This window comes from Somniosus microcephalus, chromosome 3 (assembly GCF_052327205.1).
Source record: "Somniosus microcephalus isolate GS21.2 chromosome 3, FLI_Smic_1.0, whole genome shotgun sequence".
Taxonomy (NCBI): Eukaryota; Metazoa; Chordata; class Chondrichthyes; order Squaliformes; family Somniosidae; genus Somniosus; species Somniosus microcephalus.
Window position 1 is genome coordinate 291,039,907 of NC_140989.1, and position 19,757 is coordinate 291,059,663.

Below are 19,757 nucleotides of genomic sequence, written 5' to 3' on the forward strand. Positions count from 1 at the left end.
CTCCATTTTTAACCCCAAGGGCGTTCCGGTGATTACTGCGCAACGACTACAAAGATGGTCACTTTTTCTAGGGGCGCACCACTATGAGATTGAATATAAGGGCACGAAACAGCATGGAAATGCTGATGGGCTATCACGCCTGCCACTGCCTACTGCGGAGGAAGCACCAGCAGTGGATCCTGTCGAAATATTCCATTCGACTACAGTTGAATACCTACCGGTAACTAACGCTTGTATCGAAAAGGAAACCCGAAATGACCCGACACTGTCTCGGATATATGATTTGACGGTGAAGGGATGGCCAGCACATGGCGACTCACTGTTGCCAGCATTCTCGACAAGGAGAGAACAGCTGTCAGTGTGCCGGGGGACCTTGATGTGTGGATCCCGAGTGGTAATTCCACCCAAGTTAAGGGATAGAGTGCTCAATGAGCTTCATGAGGGTCATCTGGGAGGGGTAAAAATGAAAAGCCTAGCCAGGGCTTGTGTGGTGGCCGGGAATCGATAAACAACGAGGACCTGACCAAGAGCTGCTCAGGATGCCAGAAAGTCCAAAATGCACCACCACAGGCCCCTCTACACCCGTGGGAGTGGCCCTCATCTCCATGGCAACGGGTGCATATTGATTTTGCTGGTCCATTCATGGACTCAATGTTTTTAATAGCTGTGGATGCGCACTCGAAATGGCCTGAGGTCATCAAAATGTCCTCCACCACCACGGAGAAAACTATTGCAGTCCTACGGACCATTTTTGCCAGGAATGGTTTGCCAGAACAGATTTGCTCCGACAATGGACCACAGTTTGTGTCCGAAGAGTTCCGGAGGTTCTTGAAAAAGAATAGGGTAAGGCATTACACATCCGCCCCGTATCATCCAGCCACAAATGGATTGGCTGAGAGGTTCGTACAAACCTTTAAGAAGGCAATAAAGGCTATGTACAATGACAACGTTCTGCTGCAGCACAAGGTGGACAATTTCCTGTTCGCCTACCGGAATGCGACACATGCAGTCACCAACCAGGCCCCAGCCATGATGTTCTTTAACTGAAGGTTAAGATCTCACCTGGATTTGCTCAGACCAAACGTACGAAGAGATGTTGAGAGTAAGCAATTCCAGCACATCCATGAGAAGCCAACAAGGAGCTTCAATGTAGGGCAACCAGTCTTGGCCCGCGACTACCGAACAGAAAAATGGCAGCCAGGAACGATATGCACACGGCAGGGCCCACTAATATGCACAGTGGACGTTGGGGAGAGCATCGCGAGACGCCATGCTGACCAGATCCTAGAGTCACAGGAACAAGTCAACCCCATGCCTCACCCATATGTACCTGGTGATGAACCCGACGTACAGGTCGCATCTACCCCAGAAACAGTAGCATCGGAAGCTGATGAACCAACCGACGCCAGGGGGCCAGAATCGCCTCCGCACCAAGAGCAAGACACTCGGGAAAGGCGCTATCCAGAAAGGATCAGGAAGCCTCCCCAAAGACTGAATATATAAATAGACTATTTTCAGCTAACGTTGCATGTTAAAGTGTTAATTGTAATTAGTTTGATATTTAATTGTTAAATGAGTGTTATGGTACTGTTAATCTAAAAGGGGAGGAATTGTAATGTATATACCTTTAAGGGGGGGGGGGGGGGAACTACTTTTTACAGCTCATGTATACTGTAGTACCGGCAGTGACCACACCTGTATATAGAACTGAGTAGTAATCTGTACAGCCAGTTCCACTGTGAGCCACGTTGAGTAAACACCTGTTGTACCGTTTCTTCTGCAGTCTGTATCTTATTATACCCAGACACAACAGTAATAACTTGCATTTATATAGCACCTTTAACATAGTTAAATGACCCAAGGCAGGTTAACAAAACTTGACCTGAGCCACATAAAGGAGATATTAGGACAGGTGACCAAAAGCTTGGTCAAAGAGGTAGGTTTAAAGGAGCGTCTTATAGGAGGAGAGGAGTAGGGGGTTAGGGAGGAAATTCCAGAGCTTAGGGCCTAGGCAGCTTAAGGCACAGCTGCCAATGGGGGAGCGATTAAAATAAATAAATAAAATCAGGGAAGCGCAACAGGCTAGAAATGGAGGAGCACAGAGAGCTCAAGGGGTTGTCGGGCTGGAGGAGGTTCTTCTTCTTCTTAGGCAGTCCCTCGGAACTGAGGATGACTTGCTTCCACACTAAAAATGAGTCCAATGCGGGACCTACAGTCTCTATCACAGGTGGTGCAGACGGTGGTTGAAGGGGCAGGTGGGTGGGGTGCTTGGGTTGACGTGTGCTCCTTCCGCTGTTTGTGCTTGGCTTCCACTTGCTCCCGGCGAAGAGACGCGAGGTGTTCGGCACCTTCCCGGATGCTTCTCCTCCACTTTGTGCGGTCTTGGGCCAGGGATTCCCAGGTGTCGGTGGGAATGTTGCACTTTTTCAAGGAGGCTTTGAGGGTGTCCTTGAAGCGTTTCCTCTGCCCACCAGGGGCTCTCTTGCCGTGTCGGAGCTCAGAGTAGCGCGCTTGTTTTGGGAGTCTTGTATCGAGCATGCGGATGATGTGGCCCACCCATCGGAGCTGATTGAGCGTGGCCAAAGCTTCGATGCTGGGGATGTTGGCCTGAGCGAGAACACTGACATTGTTGCGCCTATCTTGCCAATGGATTTGCAGGATCTTGCAGAGGCAGCGTTGGTGGTACCTCTCCAGTGCTTTGAGGTGCCTGCTTTACATGGTCCATGACTCTGAAGCATACAGGAGGGCAGGTATTACTGCTGAAGGTCGGGACCCAGGAGTGGCACAGCGTGGACCAGCAGCGGGGTCGAAAGGACCACACTGCAGCCTATGAAACCCAGGCAGAGGACCTGCGGGCAGGAGGGAGGAGGACAGTAGGAGTATATTTGTGTGTGTGCTAGGCCGATGTAGCAGAGCCTGGTCTCCAATCGTCTTGGATCCCCTTGCCATTGGACCAAGACCTTGCTCTGTCAAGCCCGTGTGGTAACTGGTGTGCAATGGCCACCCCACGTTAAAAGAATTCATGCACAGGCATCTTCCACCCTTTAAAATGAAGTTCGGGACCTGGAATGTCAGGACCCTCATGGACAACCCCAACAGCGACAGACCGGAATGCTGTACTGCTATCATTGCCCGGAAGCTCAGCCGTTTCGACATAGACATAGCCGCCCTAAGTGAGACCCGGCGGGCAGGGGAAGGCCAGCTCAAGGAGCAAGGCGGTGGTTACACCTTCTTCTGGAAAGGCAAACCTGAAGAACGCCGCCTCCATGGGGTAGGCCTCGCCATAAAAAAATGAGCTAGTTGAACGTCTGAGAGACTTCCCTTGTGGAATAAATGAATGCCTCATGATTATACGGCTCACCCTAGCCTGGAACCAGTGCGCTATGGTCACCAGAGTTGGAAAGGACACAGACCTCTGGGGAGGCGTGATCGGCAGAGAGGGGTTAGGGAAAGCCAACTCCAACGGTAACAGGACATTTGGATAATCATAATTTAATAGGACAAAGTCAGCATGGTTTTATGAAGGGGAAGTCATGTTTGACAAATTTGCTGGAGTTCTTTGAGGAAGTAACATATAGGGTGGATAAAGGGGAACCAGTGGACGTAGTGTATTTAGACTTCCAAAAGGCATTTGACAAGGTGCCACACAAAAGATTATTGCTTAAGATAAAAAAATCACAGGATTGGGGGTAATATTCTGGCATGGATAGAGGATTGGCTATCTAACAGAAGGCAGAGAGTTGGGATAAATGGTTCATTCTCAGACTGGCAATCAGTAACTAGTGGTGTTCCGCAGGGGTCAGTGCTGGGTCCCCAACTCTTTACAATCTATACTAACGATTTGGAGGAGGGGACCAAGTGTAACATATCAAAGTTTGCAGATGATACTAAGATGGGAGGGAAAGTAGTGAGTGAGGAGGACATAAAAAACCTGCAAGGGGACATAGACAGGCTAAGTAAGTGGGCAGAGATTTGGCAGATGGAATACAATACTGGAAAGTGTGAGGTTATGCACTTTGGCAGGAAAAATCGTAGAGCAAGTTATTATCTTAATGGCAAGAAACTGGAAAGTACTGAAGTACAAAGGAATCTGGGGGTCCTGGTGCACAAAACTCAAAAAGGTTAGTATGCAGGTGCAGCAAGTGATTAAGAAGGCCAATGGAATGTTGGCTTTCATTGCTAGGGGGATAGAATATAAAAATAGGGAGGTATTGCTTCAGTTGTACAAGGTATTGGTGAGACCGCACCTGGAATACTGCATACAGTTTTGGTGACCATACTTAAGAAAAGACATACTTGCTCTCGAGTCAGTACAAAGAAGGTTCATTCGGTTAATCCCGGGGATGAGGGGATGGACATATGAGGAGAGGTTGAGTAGATTGGGACTCTACTCATTGGAGTTCAGAAGAATGAGAGGCGATCTTATTGAAACATAAGATTGTGAAGGGGTTGGATCGGGTGGATGCAGGGAGGATGTTCCCGATGATGGGTGAAACTAGAACTAGGGGGCATAGTCTTAGAATAAGGGGCTGCTCTTTCAAAACTGAGATGAGGAGGAACTACTTCACTCAGAGGGTGGTAGGTCCATGGAATATGCTGCCTCAAAAAGCTGTAGAAGCTACAATCATTACATAAATTTAAAACAGAAATAGACAGTTTCCTAGAAGTAAAAGGGAATTAAGGGTTACGGGGAGCGGGCAGGAATTTGGACATGAGTCTAGGTTCGGATCGGACATGGCCCTGTGGGTAGCGGAGCAGGCCCAGGGGCCATGTAGCCTGATCCTGCTCCTATTTCGTGTGTCTAATTCTGTTAGATTCAAGAGATGGTTCTGTGATAGTAGATTGGCGGTTAGGATCAGATCAGCCATGATCTTATTGAATGGCGGAGCAGGCTCGAGGGGCCGATTGGCCTACTCCTGCTCCTATTTCTTGTTATGTACCCGCCTCCTGACGAACTGCTTAGAACATGGCCTTGTCATAACCAACACCTTGTTCCGTCAGAGAGACAAGGCGGCGGCTTCATGGCAACACGCTCGCTCCAAGCACTGGCATCTGCTGGACTACGTCATCGTCCAAGCGAGGGACTGCAAGGACGTCCGCATCACCCACGCCACGGAGGAGGTTACAGAATTAGGGAGGGGGCGAGGCCATGGAGGGATATGAAAACAAAGACAAGAAATACCCAGTTTTAGCAAATATAAAATGCAGGGAGGTGGTGCACACAACCCAAACTACAGAGGTATCAAATATAAAAAAGTATCTCAAAATTGTACCATTGTGGTGTTTTTATTCCACAATTCCAGTAGACAGTACTAAAAATCTCACACACTCGCTTTACTGAAGCCCCAGTGACAACACCATCAATTAATGGTTTGCATGGGCTCAAAGAGTCATCATCCGTGTAACTATCACTGCAGTATTTTCTCTTCCAGGCCCACCTATCTTTTCCCCTCCTTTCTGAAAGCAATAACTTGTGGTGAAGTATGGTTCTGTATGTATCAAGTTAAAAAAAAACATTTTCTTGCAAATGGGTCTGGTCTTCAAATGTAGGCTTTATAGAAGTATTCGAATAATCATGCTATCCCTATGGCCAAATATGAAAATTCATTAATACACCAACACGCTTTGTTCCATCAGCAGAAATACCTCTTCCATGTCTCACCCTCTGCCTGTCAACATTGATTAAAGCCTTAGTCCTAGTGGCCTGCACTGTTTTAACTTTTATACAATTAACCTCACAACTGAGTGGGCATAACCATGGAACAAGCAACAACAACATGTTTCTGGTTGAAACTTCGACTATAATTTCTCTCCACGGATGTTGCCTGGCCTGCTGAGTTTTTCCAGCATTTTCTGTTGTGATTTCGGATTTCCAGCATCTGCAGTATTTTGCTATCGTACAACATGTTTCTGCTTCGTTTCACTAACTTGCTGCAGGAAAGGAACAGACATGATAATTTAGTATTCAGTAAACCTTAAGAGCACTTCACAGACAAGCAGCAAGGGAGCCATGTATTCGTCATACATTCTGGAAGAAAAAGCTATAAAAAAATTATAGAGTGCGGCTTCTATAGTTAAAAAGACATCTCCTTTAGGCCACCATACTGCCGGGTTTGGCAGTAATGGATGAATATTGTTTTGGTCTAAATTCCCATGTGCTGCATTAGAACTTTGCTTTGTTGAAATGCTACATCCCAAAGTTTGTGAAATTGAATGTTCAATGGCTTTAGAAAGAAAGCAATAGCTTCCCCCAATGACTTAGTGACTAAATGCACCACCCAGTATGGCACTGAGCCATATAGATCAGGAAGGTTTCATGCTAGATTCTCAGCACATTAAGGTAGCATTATGGCCTCTACAATTGGCTGCCCTACAGTACCTTGCCCAAGCAACCATTCTTCATATAAGATGTGAGACAGTGTGCCAGGCAGCGATTCAACTGTGCATGATCCTTTTCTGGTTCAATAGCCTCACACATGCATGTCTAGCAGAGGTCACTGGATAATGATCAGGAGTGGACACCCTGGCAGATATCCCCCCTTCCCTTCCCAGTACTGCAAAAAACTCAACATTAGGTTCATTATAATTTCCCTACTGCCGCTCCAGCTGAAACACAGGCCGAGAATCAAACCTAGGACCTTCTGGTTGTACCTGCCCTGGAGACCCCTCATGGCTTTTCTTCAAAAACTCTTTTCTCGCCAATTTTCTCCACTTCCTTCTGTGCTGATTGCTTGCTGGGGACAGTTGCACAGTCACTGGTCATTCTACAGTACCTCACTGAAGTGCTCGTTGTTAGGACAAGCAGCACAGTCTTCACTCGACGGTGTACATTTTTATTTCAGTGTCTCTGCTCACCGGCACTTGCATTTTAATCACTGGTGTGTTTTAAAGTGCTGGTGTTCTGCTTCCCTCAGCCTGCATTGAAGCTTCCAGCTGGTTACTGCACCAGCTGACCATACTTATTTTCCTAGCCAGGCAACATCCATGGAGAGAGAAACAGAGTCAATGTTTCAGGTCGAAACCCTTCTACAGAACTGAGAAAAAAAGGCAGGAAATGACACAGATTAAAAGGCAGTTTGGGGGCTGGGAAATGGGGGAGGGGATGAAAGGAGAGACATTGAGAGATATTCAAGGTGAGACGAGATGGTAATAGGACAGGTAAAGAAACAAACAATGGCTGTAGATGAAGTGTGAAATGCGCCGGCAGAGTGAGAGACAGCTGCCATGTGGGAGAGAGAGAGAGAGAGAGAGCGAGAAAAGGCACAAACCAAAAGTGTGGATAAAAATATGAAAAATAATAGGGGCCGAGGTTATGATCTGAAATTGTTGAACTCGAGAGAGAGTCCGGAAGGCTGTTAAGTGCCTAATCGGAAAATGAGGTGCTGTTCCTCGAGTTTAAGCTGAGCTTCCGTGGAACAATGCAAGAGGCCGAGGACGGTGAGGTCTGAGCGGGAATGGAGCGGTGAATTGAAATGACAGGCGACCGGAAGCTTGGGGTCACCCTTACGGACTGAACGGAGGTGTTCTGCAAAGCGGTCACCCAATCTGCGTTTGGTCTCCCCAATGTAGAGGAGACCACATCGCAAGAAGTACAAGTAAATCGCTGTTTCACCGGGAAGGGGTGTTTGGGGCCCTGGACAGTGGGAAGGGTGGCGGGGGGGGCTGGTGAGGCACATGGGCAGGTGTTGCATCTCCTGTGCTTGCATGGGAAGGTGTTGCATCTCCTGTGCTTGCATGGGAAGGTGCCGGGAAAAGGGGAAGGGGTGCTGGGGGTGAAAGAGGAGTGGACTAGGGTGTCTCGGAGGGAGCGGTCCCTGCGGAATGCTGAGAGGGGAGGGGAAGATGCATTTGGTGGTGGGATCACGTTGGAGGTGGCGGAAGTGGCGGAGGGTGATCTATTGAATGTGGAGGCCGGTGGACCTCACCGTCTGTGGCCTCTTGCATTGTTCCACAGAAGCTCAGTGTAAACTCGAGGAACAGCACCTCATCTTCCGATTAGGCACTTTACAGCTTTCCGAACTCAATTTCAGATCATAACCTCGGCCCCTATTATTTTTCATATTTTTATCCACACTTTTGGTTTGTGCTTTTTCCTTTTTTCTCTCTCTCCCACATGCCAGCTGTCTCTCACCCTGCCAGCGCATTTCACACTTCATCTACAGCCATTGTTTGTCTTTACCTGTCCTATTACCATCTCGTCTCACCTTGAATATCTCTTAATGTCTGTTCTTTCATCCCCTCCCCCATTTCCCAGCCCCCAACTGCCTTTTAATCTTTCATTTCCTGCCTTTTTTCTCCTCAGTTCTGTAGAAGGGTTTTGACCCGAAACGTTGACTGTTTCTCTCTCCACGGATGTTGCCTGGCCTGTTAAGTTTTTCCTGCGTTTTCTGTTGTTATTTCGGATTTCCACCATCCGCAGTATTTTGCTATCATACTCATTTTCCTATTCTTTCTCTCAAAGTCTAATTTTAAAAACAGTGCCAATGAGCTGAGGACTCAGACTGTTGATAGAGTAGCTAACCAGGAACCGCCTTCACTCTTAAACAGGTTGATAGAGAACGAACACTAATACTTCAAGATTTTTATTTTAATCAACAGCGTGTTTTGGTGATGGGGGAAAAACTGACTGGGACTGCACAAGAAATATCCCCACAGCTTCTCAGCAATTTTGTCACTTGTGCAGTGTTTAGAAACAAATGGGTGAAATGTTTGCCAACCCTCTTTGGTCAATATGTGAAGACAATGCTTATTCATGTGTGGGTGACAGCAGGCCATTCAATTATCACAATCCAACCTAAAGCTGCCCTTTTTTGATGTCTACGCACACACCCTTCTGGCTTCTGGCAGATAGCATTCAGCAGCAGGAATGTGGGCAGTTTTCCTCTATCTAAGCCGAGGGTGCTGAGGCCAATCTAAGCAACCCAACTGCTGTACCATCCGAGATCAGCTAACTCCGCACAGACTGGACATCAAACCTGGGATTCCTGATTTGTATAGCTCACTGGATAAACTCACTGAGCCATTGGGAGGAGCCCATGGGTCTCCTTAACAAAACTTAACTAGATGGCAATAGACCTTTACCAAAAGGAGCAAGCAGACAAGAAGAATTAAAACCTGATCTCAGGTCACAAGTCAACAATATGACAAAGAAGAATTTTTCTTAAAAGGCCATTAACAATAAACAAATTCAGTCATGGGCACAAGTGTATCTAACCCATACCCAAAAGTAATTATTTGCCAACTGTAACAACAACAACGTGTATTTATATAGCGCCTTTAACATAGTAAAACATCCCAGGCACTTCACAGGAGCATTATCAAACAAAACTTGACACCGAGCCACATAAGGAGATATTAGGGCAGAGGACCAAGAGCTTTCTCAAAGGAGGTAGGTTTTAAGGAGTGTCTTAAAAAAGAGGAAGGAGAGGTAGAGAGGTTTAGGGATAGAATTCCAGAGCTTAGGACCTTGGCAGCTGAAGGCACAGCCGCCATTGGTGGAGCAATTAAAATCCTGAACAAAGGGTTTAGTTACAGGACAGTCAGCTTCAGCACACAGTGGGGTAACTGGAGTGAGAAGAATGCATCGTACATAAAATAAGCTCAGCAGATAGCAGAGCAGCCAAGAAATGAGTCAGTTGACAATACCTGTTTTATATAGAGCTCTGCCAATCAACATCTGAACAAAACAACAGTTTCTTAAAAAAAACTCAGCTTCTCTATTGAAAGAGTCGCATGCAGGTGCTGTAATCAAATTTTGGAATTAGTAACATTATCCACCCCTTAATTTTCTTTTGCAAAATTATCTCCCCATCTCGCCTGAAGGTTTGGACTGTTGCTGGATACGGTTGGAGAGGTGTCAGCAGCCTTGCCCAAGTGACTGTGGGAGAGCCCAGGCAATTAAGTGGCTGCGAGCTATTCAATCACAGAGGTCATCACAGCCAATCAAAATCCTATCCTCACTAGACTTGGAGCTATTAATTAGACAACAGCGCGTTACAGTAAATATTAGACAACGGTGAATAAGAAAGTGTGTAACACGGGACAAAGTGTGATAAACATTACACACATGCCTTTAGCTCCTGTTCATTCATCTGTAATAAGTCAATTGCTGGTTAAGGATTTTAAAATTTTGATTTCCCCAATGGCTCAAAGGGTAATTGCATTGCTGAGCTTGAAAATGAACCACATAAACCACAAAGGGCCCAGCTTTAATCTGCAGTGTGTTAAAATTGCAGATCTCAGGCAGGCTCGACAAATGGCCTCCGCTCCCTTGGTTCAGGAGAGGTGGGGGGAAAAAAATCAAGCCAGATTTCCCCCTTTTATTCACTATTCAATGACACCCGCTGGAAATTGGACATGTATGGACATCAGATGAAGAGACATGTCCCTCACAGTCATACAGCTAGCCAGTACACATGAAGAATAGTAAACTGGATGAGATATCAGTAGACAGTGGTACAGTAAAACAGGGCCCCAACCCAAGAGGGAAAGGAGGTTAAAAGCCCCAAGCAGAAAGGAGAAAAAGCATCTAGGACTGAACAGGTTTATTTATCAATGTCCACATTTTAGGGGTGTTGCCATCAGTCAGAGCAGCAGACTGTATGTCTATCTTCTCAGCTACAATCAAAGAAGAAAGGCATAAGATTGCTTGGGGTTGTAAGGTTTGTTATCTTATCCCCATGAAAATAAGTGTATTTTCTTCACAATTTACTCTAATATAAATTAACTATTTGAAGCTACAAGGAATAAAAATGAAAATCAAATGGAACTCCAGTAACAAAAAACAACCAATATACTCCCAACATACAAGGGACTCCTTCCTCTCTTATGTGCACCAGACTGAAATAAGCCCGAACCACAAATAATTTCTCACATGTTGAATGTATTTTGAAATATTTTTTCTTTAAAAACACTGGTTTCTCGGAACTTGTGGTCTTACAATAATAAAAAGAATGCCGTGGTTGTAGTCAGCTCTACAGGAACAAATGGGTCCAATTCTTCAATTTATTGGAAATATTTTATTTCGGTCAGCCAGGTGTCTGCCATATGTGGAAAAACATCACCATGTTAAGAATCACCAAACCAAGCTGAGAGCACCATACAGGGTGGGTTCTGTGAAGTGCACATCCATTCTCTCACTGTACAGATACAACCCCATTTACCCAAGAATGTGCAAAGATGGGCACAGTTTGGCAGAGCCATGGCTTGAGGATCCTTAACTGTGTGCAGGGGTGCAGCTGTAGATTTCACAGAATCACAGAAACCCCACAGTGCAGATAGAGGCCATTTCGGCCCATCGAGCCTGCACCGACACATATCCCACCCGATCCCCGTAACCCCTACACCAACACATATTCCCATTTAATCCCCCTAACACTAAGGGTCAATTTATCATAGCCAATCAACCTAACCCGCACATCTTTGGACTGTGCGAGGAAACCGGAGCACCCGGAGGAAACCCACGCAAACACGGGGAGAATGTGCAAACTCCACACAGACAGTCGCCCGAGGCCGGATTCGAACCCGGGTCCCTGGCGCTGTGAGGCAACAGTGCTAACCACTATGCCACCGTGCTGCCCATTTACCAGCTACAATCTCAGTTTACCAATGGTAAACTTCCTGCTGCTTGGCCAAACAGCACCAGCTTAACCACTGCAGCACTGGTACGATAGCAAAATACTGCAGATGCTGGAAATCTGAAATAACAGAAAATGCTGGAAAAACTCAGCAGGCCAGGCAACATCCGTGGAGAGAAATTAGAGTCGACGTTTCAGGTCGAAACCCTTTTTCAAAACTGGGAAGGAAATAAAATAGATCGAAGGCAGGGCTGCGATAGAACAAAAGAAGTAAAAGAGACATTAAGAGGTATTCAAAACCAGACGAAATGGTGATAGGACAAGTGGAGACAAAAGACGGCTGAGATTAGGTGTGAAGTGTACTGGCAGGATGAGACAGAGCTGCCATGTGGGAGAGAGAAAAAAAGGAAAGGGGTGGGGGGGGGGGGGGGGGGAGAAAGGGAAGACCCAAAACAAAGGGGTGGAAAAAAATATAAGTAAAAATGTAATAGGGGCCAAGGTTATGATCTGAAATTGTTGAACTCGATATCGAGTCCGGAAGGCTGTAAAATGCCTAATCGGAAGATGAGGTGCTGTTCCTCGAGTTTACGTTGAGCTTCCGTGCAACAATGCAAGAGGCCAAGGACGGTGAGGTCTGAGTGGGAATGGAGCGGTGAATTAAAATGACAGGCGACCGGAAGCTCGGGGTCACCCTTACGGACTGAACGGAGGTGTTCTGCAAAGCGGTCACCCAATCTGCGTTTGGTCTCCCCAGTGTAGAGGAGACCGCATCGTGAGCAGCGAATACAGTATAATAGATTGCAAGAAGTACAAGTAAATCGCTGTTTCACCTGGGCGGGGTGTTTGGGGCCCTGGACAGTGGGAAGGGGGGAGGTATAGGGGGCAGGTGTTACATCTCCTGCGCTTGCACGGGAAGGTGCCGGGCGAAGGGGAAGGGCTGTTGGGGGTGATAGAGGAGTGGACTAGGGTGTCTCAGAGGGAGCGGTCCCTACAGAATGCTGAAAGGGGAGGGGAGGGGAAGATGCGTTTGGTGGTGGGATCACTTTGGAGGTAGCGGAAATGGCGGAGGATGATCCGTTGAATGTGGAGGCTGGTGGGGTGAAAGGTGAGGACAAGGGGAACTCAGCACTGGTTTGTAGGGTAATCTAGAGCCAAGTGGAAAAGAACTCCAGCTTTCTGCGACAATTTATTCCTGCAGCAATTTATTCCTGCAGCAATTTATTCCTGCAGTTTGATTAGTGAAGAAGGCTGGCTGGTCGGTCCGCAGCAATACCCTGTAACACTACAACCTGCCTGACTCAGGTAATGGTTTACGGAGTCTGCAAAAGAAGGTTGACTTCTTTTTGAACTTCCATCACCCGCTCTGACATCTTGGAACCACCTGGGCCCCAAATGAAATGACTTCCTGTTTCCCACTCCCAAGGATGAGAGCCACCAGTTGGTCCTTAAACAGCCAAGAAATGTGAGTTTAACCCTCACTAGACACAAAGTAGGCATCAGGAGCTCCTCACAAATGGCACGTGAACAGCACAGCTCACTTTAAAATGGGAATGAATGGCCAACATTCTCCTGACCACAGCATCGACAACCATATTCCACTGAACAGTGGTTCCAACTGATGGGACAAGAGGAACTTCAGCAGCAGCAGCTTATCCAGAACTACTTGACCCCTCAGGCTCATTATGACAAAGATGAAGCCACCAATGTCCAAGGCGGCAAAACCCACAATGAAAGGCATATACTAGTTTAAACAAACTTTCCTCCTCATTACAAACTACTATAACCAGACTGGGAACCAAGCATTCTCATGCAGTGCAATCTCTTCTGTCTTATGCCACTTTTATATCAGAGCTGTTTCAGTTTGAGATCAGAAGACTCCAGCGTCAGACTCCGCACCCTGTGCTTACACAACTAAATCCACTCGCTTATTCCATTAGCAGACTCATAGACCCAGTTTTCTTTGGAGTCTAAGTCTGCTGAAGTTAGGAGCATAAAAAACCCAAGAACTGACTCACAGATGTCAGTCCCTCAGAACCCAAATGAAAACAGCAGCAGGCGGTCGGTTTATGCAGGTATGAACGCCCAAGATCACAAGGTGTCAATGTTCGATAAAATGAAAATGTTTGTACTGGTTTAAGAAAATAAATCTTGTATTGCAGCAGAGTCCTGATATCACAAGTCTCCTGCCCTGCAGGGATGTCAAAGCTCTATTCGTTTCAATGACTGGTACACTCAATTTGGGATGGGTCTGAGTGAGGAGCCAAATCTGCTTGACCCTCAGGCTTGTAAATAGGTTAACACATGAATAGTGGACACTTCAGGGGGATACTGGAGGTCACCCAGCACCTTTGGCGTTTACCTCAACAAGAGTGAATACCTTCAGAAGAGGAATCAAGAATAAAAGATGGTGAAAAACACATTTATTCATAATTTTTGCACATATATTTAGGGATTACTTTCAACTCCCGCTAGACTTCCCTTCCTTTTTAAATGAGCATTGTCTTCACATATTGACCAAAGAGGGTTGGCAAACATTTCACCCATTTGTTTCTAAACACTGCACAAGTGACAACATTATTCCCGCAGGCGTTACTGATTTTATGGGAGAAAAGGGGAAGGAGGGACATTACTTAACATGGCGTGTGCTTTGAATATTTAAAGTAGAAATCCTAACAAAAGTCGTTTTTTTTTGTCAGATCGTTGGCCATTTTTTGTACGGGAAAAGTGCTCCTTCCACCATTAATCTGACCGTTTTGCGATAACTAACATGGGCGGAGCCTGACAGCTGTACTGTGCCCCTTTTGTGCTATTCAGACGCTGCTCCATCGCTGTCCCGATCAACCCCTGCGCTGTGTAGGAATGGCGCAGTCAGTCAGTCACCTGCGACAGGAATGCGCTGCATTTAATCCCCAAGATATATGGGGCAGAAATTAAGCTTTTACACTCGAGGAGGTAACAGCTCCCGCTTCCCCCCCGAGGGAACTCGCTGCGGAATTAATCCCGAGGGTGTGACAACCCCCGGGAGTGCTGCAATCAACCGAATCCGAGAGAGAGAAAAAAAAAAGAGCAAATAAGGGGGCGGCAGAGAGTTTAGGAAATCCCCGTCCAACCTTCTGCCATTCCCGCGGAGTCTTTACGGGCTGTCCGAGTCTCCCCTCCTCCCCCCTGTCCCCTCAAACTCCACACAAACACCCGAGCCTCTGCTCGACCATGAACGCTCATAATCTCGCCTCGACCACAACCGAAAGCAGTGAGGTGGAGCCAGCCACAACTCCCACTGGAGTGACAGAGAACAAAAGAAAAAAAAAAGTTTTAAAACTGAAGTGATGTTTAAAAGTTATCAAGTAATGTTTTTTTAAAAATATATATATTTTACAGGCTTAGATGGCGCAGTTATTTTAAAATATATTTACTGATCACATCTGGGTTATAAATTTGTACAGATCTTAAAACCAAAACCAAAAAATCGGTACAATCCACTCGTGCCGATTTCAGCCCTTTTCATGATGCAGGCGTAACCAAAACTCGAGCTGGAGCCGCACCAAACAAGGTTCAAACTTTCTGAAGTGCAATTCCAACCACCCCTCAAAGAACAATTGTTTTATTCCGCAATTACTTTTCTTCTGAAAAGATACAAATGTGCATGAAACTAACAAAATTGCAATGTCCTTTTTTTCAACGTTCTGTCGCCATGCTTCACTTCCCCCTTTTTTTTTAAAAAGCAGAAGTTGATACTGAAAGTAGGCCAAAAGTTTTCTTCCACTTTACGCACTAGACTGAACCGCTACAAAGAGCCCATGCAGTTCTTCTCTCCCCAACTACAATGGCAGGACTAATTAGATCAGAGTACGTTGCTACCGATACTGTAATAAATAGCTAACAAAAGAAAACGGCAAGTCGCAGCCACTTACCGATCAAACCTCCCACCAGAAAGGAAATTACTTGGAAAACCAGCAAAATCCCTCCAACAATGCAGAGCTTCTTCGTGCTCATATTTTCTATAATTGCGCCTGCCATCTTTTATTATCTTGTTTTCACTCTTTTCGGCCCGTAACAGTAACTAATTGAATTAGAGTCAATTTAATCAAAGCAAGGATCTTGTCGCAGCTCCAGTGTCGGAAGCTGTGATTCTGCAAACGAGCTCTCTCACACTCTCTCTCTCCCTTCAAGCCTTTTTTTTAAAGGGGCGCTGTGGGAAACCGACAACACACACATACAAAAAAATCAATCACATGACCTGCCAGATTCCCAGATCCTGCTTAGCCGACTGCTACAGTATCGTAACAACTACATGCTCATGTGGCGATTGAAAAACATTCAATTCATTGCCAATTTAAAGGGCCACCCGCTTGCAAAAGTAAGAATGTGGTCAAGTGTCAATGTACGTGCGTAGAAAAGTGATGCTGACAGACACCAACTGTTAATATCCTGAATTAAGGGGAAAAAAATCAAAGAAAGAGCGCCTTTCACAATCACCTAACGCCTCAAAGCACTTTACAGCCAATGAAGTACTTTTGAAGTGTAGTCACTGTTGTAATGTAGGAAATGCGGCAGCCAATTTGTGCACAGCAAGCTCCCACCAACAGCAATGTGATAATGACCAGATAATCGGTTTTAGTGATGTTGATTGAGGGAGAAATATTGGCCCCAGGACACCGGGGATAACTCCCCTGCTGTTTTTTGAAATATTGCTATGGGACCTATTACATCCACCTGAGAGATCAAACAGGGCCTTAGCTTAACATCGCATCCAAAAGACAGCATCTTTGACAGTGCAGCACTCCCTCAGTACTGCACTGGAGGGTCAGCCTAGATTTTTTGTGCTCAAGTCTCTGGAGTAGGACTTGAACCCACAACATTCTGACTCAGAGGCAAGGGTGCGACCAACTGAGCCACTAGCTGACACCATGGAAGCAAAAACACAGCGAGGGGTTCCTGCTCTGCAGTAAAATGCACATTTGGTGGCATTGGGTGAGGGCAGGCTCAGGCTACCAACTCTCACAGTTGAGTAACCTGCCATCACTCACTCTCTAAGGTGTCACATGAGGAAAGGCCACTTACCCAATGAAAGGTGCCAACATTTGGAACTAAGGCAGTGCTTTCAGGAGAGAAGAGAAAAATGGTGAAGACATAGTGTTAAAAAAACTGCTAATGTTTACCCTGCCTTTAGCTGTACCTGTGACTGTTAGTAGAAGGTAATTTAATAAGTGTCAGATTCTTGCCACTTGAATATTTTAACCAGATAAAAGAAAGAAAGGAAGAACATGCATTTATATAGCACCTCAGGACGTCTCAAAGCGTTTTACAGCCAATGAAGTAGTTTTGAAGTATAGTCAATGTTGTAATGTAGGAAATGCGACAGCCAATATGCGCACAGCAAGCTCCCACAAGATAATGACCAGATCTGTATTTTAGTTGGTTGACCAATAAATATTGGCCAGGACACCGGGGATAACTCCCCTGCTCTTTCTCGAAATAGTGCCACGGGATCTTTTACTTCCACCTGAGAGGGTAGACGAGGTCTCGGTTTAGCATCTCATTCAAAGGATGGCACCTCCATCAGTACTGCACTGGAGTGTTGGACGAGATTATTTGCTCACGTCTCTGGAGTGGGACTTGAATCTTCTTACTCAGAGGCGAGAGTGCTGCCACTGAGCCAAGGTAACTGCTTATTCCTCAACTTAATTACTTTGTAAACATTTTAATTAACTGTGTGATTTTGACACCCATTTTGAAGATGCAGTCTGAGGACTCTCACAATGGCTCAATGAGTAAATGATAAGAGTAAAGTACTGAGCCATGTAGACCAGGAGGATCCAAGATTCAATCATTACTTTGGTTGAGGTAGCTCATCTTAGGCAGGAGAGCAGTGTGGTACAATTGGCATCAGTATATTTGAGCTAGGGAGGAGAAAATTCAAGTAGGGATCCCATCTTTATTGCTATCCAGTGACCCTTGCTGAAAAGTGAATGTGGGTGGATGCTGGGGAGTGGGGAACACAAGACCAGACTACCTATGACATCCTCCACAGCTGGGCAACACTCACTCTATGAGATCATGTATGAATTACTACGGCTACTCAAATGAGCTACAAACAAACTGTTGACAAACATGAATTCTATCCCAGCATGGTTCAGTACCTTTAGGAAACGAAAGGCGAAAATAGGAAAAAGAGGATGTGAAATAAGCAATCAATGTAGCGTACTGTTTTAGATCAATGTAACACAGTACAGCCTAACTTGGTGCTCTCATTCAATATCATGCCATACCGCAGGAGTGCCTTCACAGGGCTCTGTACCATGGAGCCGAAAGGACTACATGTAAAGCTCAAATCCATGTACTTGTTAATTTTCATACATCTCAGGTTCCTGAAAACGAACTGATCTTCGTGTTCCGATTTTGGATTTATCCACCAATGAGGTATCAGTTACAAATAGCGCTTTCCAAGTCTCCAGGAACACAAAAACCAAACAGGACAAACCAGCAAATAATAAATACAAGAACAAATAAAATTGAGTTGCCTGGCTTCGAGGGCCAGGGCTTCAGGTTGCGTGCGACCTTCCAATATCCCAGCCAAGCAGTATAACACACTTTCCTGGATCAATGTGGTGCTGCAATGTAGCATGCTGTTCCAGATCAATGGCATACTGCATACTGTACTCTTGCAGGTCAATGACACACAGCCCTATGCCATACTGTTCTAGATCAAAGGGTAAAATGCAGGACAATAAACTCTTCAATCTCAACCAATAGTCAGTACTGGTGGGCTATTTTACCATGGAGTGCATCACAGCCAAGCATATTACATCCTCATTTGAAATCCACACATAAAGTTTCCAGGGAGGAATCAATGAATAGCAATTAGGCCTTCTCTCCCTAGCCGAGGAGAGCTGAAACCAAAGGTGTCTTCCCAGCTGCTCCTAGCTGAGATCAGCTAATTCAGGACAGACTGGGGATCAAATCCAGGACTTTTGTGCTCTGAGTGACTTGGCAATACACCAGTGGTAGCTTTACATACTGGGCCATTGGGAGAGCTGACAGTTCTAGATTATGATGATACAGCAGCGTATAATATGCTACATGATACCTCAATAATAGAGACAAAATACATAGATCACAGACATGTTGTGAATGGCAAAGAAAACACTGAATTCAAGCATTAAAGCTTATTCAGCAGCTGAGTTATTAAAGGCAAGTAATACTTTGTAATTTAAATATGAAGGTGACTTTGTGGATTAGTACCACTGAGCCCATTATATTACAACGCTGCTACCAGTGACAGCCCCAACTTCAGTGGCAGTCACATAATATAGATGAGCTGGTGCTGCTTCCATTGGATGCGCACAACCGTCACTGATGGAGAATGTGTACAACTGTCACTGGTGGAGAATGCGTACAACTGTAATGTGTACAACTGTCACTGATGGTGAATGTGTACAACTGTCACTGATGGTGAATGTGTACAACCGTCACTGATGGTGAATGTGTACAACCGTCACTGATGGTGAATGTGTACAACTGTCACTGATGGTGAATGTGTACAACTGTCACTGATGGTGAATGTGTACAACCGTCACTGATGGTGAATGTGTACAACTGTCACTGATGGTGAATGTGTACAACCGTCACTGATGGTGAATGTGTACTACTGACACTGATGGAGAATGTGTACAATTGTCACTGATGGTGAATGTGTACAACTGTCACTGATGGTGAATGTGTACAACTGTCACTGCTGGTGAATGTCTACAACTGACGCTGATGGTGAATGTGTACAACCGTCACTGATGGTGAATGTGTACAACTGTCACTGCTGGTGAATGTGTACAACCGTCACTGATGGTGAATGTGTACAACTGACACTGATGGTGATTGTGTACAACCGTCACTGATGGTGAATGTGTACAACTGACACTGATGGTGAATGTGTACAATTGTCACAGATGGTGAATGTGTACAACTGTCACTGATGGTGAATGTGCACAACCGTCATTGATGGTGAATGTGTACAACTGACACTGATGGTGAATGTGTACAACCGTCACTGATGGTGAATGTGTACAACTGTCACTGATGGTGAATGTGTACAACTGTCACTGATGGTGAATGTGTACAACTGTCACTGATGGTGAATGTGTACAACTGTCACTGATGGTGAATGTGTACAACTGTCACTGCTGG

The 19,757-nt window shown here is 45.7% G+C and overlaps 1 protein-coding gene across 5 annotated transcripts in view; it reads right to left on the bottom strand.

Annotated features, from left to right (window-relative positions):
* The window catches only part of wls (Wnt ligand secretion mediator), an 87,851-nt gene extending 72,085 nt beyond the window's left edge, over positions 1-15,766 (bottom strand). For 2 of the 5 annotated variants that reach the window (XM_085982763.1, XM_085982759.1), the window contains exon 1: positions 15,488-15,765. In XM_085982763.1, coding sequence (XP_085838889.1) covers positions 15,488-15,593 — 106 coding nt within the window. In that variant the 5' untranslated portion in view covers positions 15,594-15,765. Of the gene's footprint in view, positions 1-15,487 lie in introns of all 5 variants that reach the window. The other 3 variants (XM_085982761.1, XM_085982762.1, XM_085982760.1) reach the window with 3 other exon arrangements.
* Positions 15,767-19,757: the final 3,991 nt, after the last annotated feature.